Source organism: Lipotes vexillifer, unplaced genomic scaffold (genome assembly GCF_000442215.2).
Source record: "Lipotes vexillifer unplaced genomic scaffold, Lipotes_vexillifer_v1.1 scaffold611, whole genome shotgun sequence".
Taxonomy (NCBI): Eukaryota; Metazoa; Chordata; class Mammalia; order Artiodactyla; family Lipotidae; genus Lipotes; species Lipotes vexillifer.
In genome coordinates this window covers 140,082-141,887 of record NW_006785619.1, presented here as the reverse complement: position 1 = coordinate 141,887, position 1,806 = coordinate 140,082, and the positions used below count along the sequence as shown (strand labels likewise).

The 1,806-nt window shown below is 52.3% G+C and overlaps 1 protein-coding gene across 1 annotated transcript in view; it reads left to right on the top strand.

Moving 5' to 3' along the window:
• The window catches only part of MINK1 (misshapen like kinase 1), a 19,267-nt gene that overhangs the window by 10,272 nt on the left and 7,189 nt on the right, over positions 1–1,806 (top strand). The window contains exons 12-13 of the mRNA XM_007457848.1: positions 1,513–1,540; positions 1,648–1,764. Of these exons, the coding sequence (XP_007457910.1) occupies positions 1,513–1,540; positions 1,648–1,764 (145 nt within the window). The remainder of the gene's footprint in view (positions 1–1,512; positions 1,541–1,647; positions 1,765–1,806) is intronic.

Here is a 1,806-nt window from a genome sequence, read left to right as displayed (position 1 = left end):
GGGGGGGGGGGGGGGGGGGGGGGTGGGGGGGGGGGGGCATGTAGAGGGGCGGAGGGTGTTGAGGGGGCGGGGTCCTCCCGGAAGGGCCTCCCGACCAGGTTACTGGTCCTGCCCCTGGTCCCCCTAGGACAGCAGGGAAAAGAGGGAGTGAGTGGGGCCCTCCCAGCCTCTTGCTCTCAGATTTGTATAGGAGGGCTCTGTCCTCTGTTAGGCGTACCCGCCAGCCCTATGTGGGTGGTTGTGCCATCAGCGTCCCTTCAGAGCAGAGATTTTTCTGAAAAGCCACACTGTCCCCCCTCCTTGTTTCTGCACGTAAACCTCCAGTCCGGGTTTGTCTGCTCCTTTACCTTCAGTCCCGGGGAGCTGAGGGTCTGTGTACTAACACTTCAGTGCCCTGGGCATCGGTCTCTCCAGCAGCTGCTCCCTTTGAACATGAATAAGATCCTTCTAAAGACCCTCCTTTTACTTTTGGTTGTTTGGGCTTAAATTTGCTTTGTACAGGCTTGTCAACCGCACTAATTGGAGATGGGTGGGAGAAATTCATTTTAATTTATAGGGAATCTTATTTATTTTTGAGAATCTCACTTTTAAATACGGGCAGTTTTTTAAATCAACTTAAAAAATACTTTGTATGCATATATATTTAAATGTATTTATTTTGGAGGAGTCATGGTGGGGGAAGAAGAGGTGTATAGATTGGTTAAAATTTTGCCTTAAATGATGGGTTTTTTGTTGAAACAATTACATGATTCCAAAGTTCATGGAGAGCTGAACTTAATTTAAAAGTTATCTAAGCAATAGGAGATAGATGGAAGCATCCACACTGCCCATGTACTACTCCCCAAAGTGGGCCCCTATCTTTGTTGAACAAAAGAATGATTTGCAGGAAAACCTAGTAAAAATTCTTCTTAATAAATACTGTATTCGGGTAGCAGAGTAACCAAAAATTGTGTCTACCAAGGTGTTTCCTGAAGCAGGCCTGCTGGATCCTTAGGGCTTGTGCTCTTTCTTTCTTTCTTTCCCTTCCCTTTCTTTCTTTCTTTCTTTCTTTTTTTTTAAGCAGAAAGATTGTGAACGTTACTAAGTGAACGTGACCTGGGCTATCAGTGATGCAGCCCAGGTCACATTCACTTAAGGTTGCCGGCCAGGTCCCTAAGTTGCTTCTCTGTGCATGGGCCCCTGGTGCCCTCTGGTGGCTGAGGGCTAGCACTACGGCCCACTCCCTTTGGGCTTTTGGGCCGAGATTTGAGAGGCCAGGAGTGGGGCTGGGGGGCGGGGAGGTTGTTGTTGACTTTAGGTTCTGTTTGTTTGGTGGAGGAGTGGATAGGAGACAGTTTTATGCACTTCGGCCCGCCCAAGGGCAGTAGTTAACCTCTGAGCGGCTGTAGTCTGAAGCCCACAGCCACCTTAGACAGAAGTTTCTCGCAAGCCAAGCCCCCGTGGGCGCTTATGTGAGGGTAGGTAGGTTTGTAGAAACAAGTTGAAGCCACCCTCTCTCACCTCCATCCCCAGTGAGATGGAGACCAGCCCGCACTGTCCAGTAGGGATCCGCTTTCCAGAAGTGGGCCGGGGTGGTTCCGCCTTCTGTGGCTGTGCTGTCCCTGTGTGTGGTGCAGCCCTTAAGGCCACACGGCTCTACCCCCACAGCAACAGCGGCGGGAGCGGGAGCAGCGGAAGCTGCAGGAGAAGGAGCAGCAGCGGCGGCGCGAGGACATGCAGGCCCTGCGGCGGGAGGAGGAGAGGCGGCAGGCAGAGCGGGAGCAGGTACAGCGCCCCCAGCGCACGCCCCCAGCGCACACCGGACAC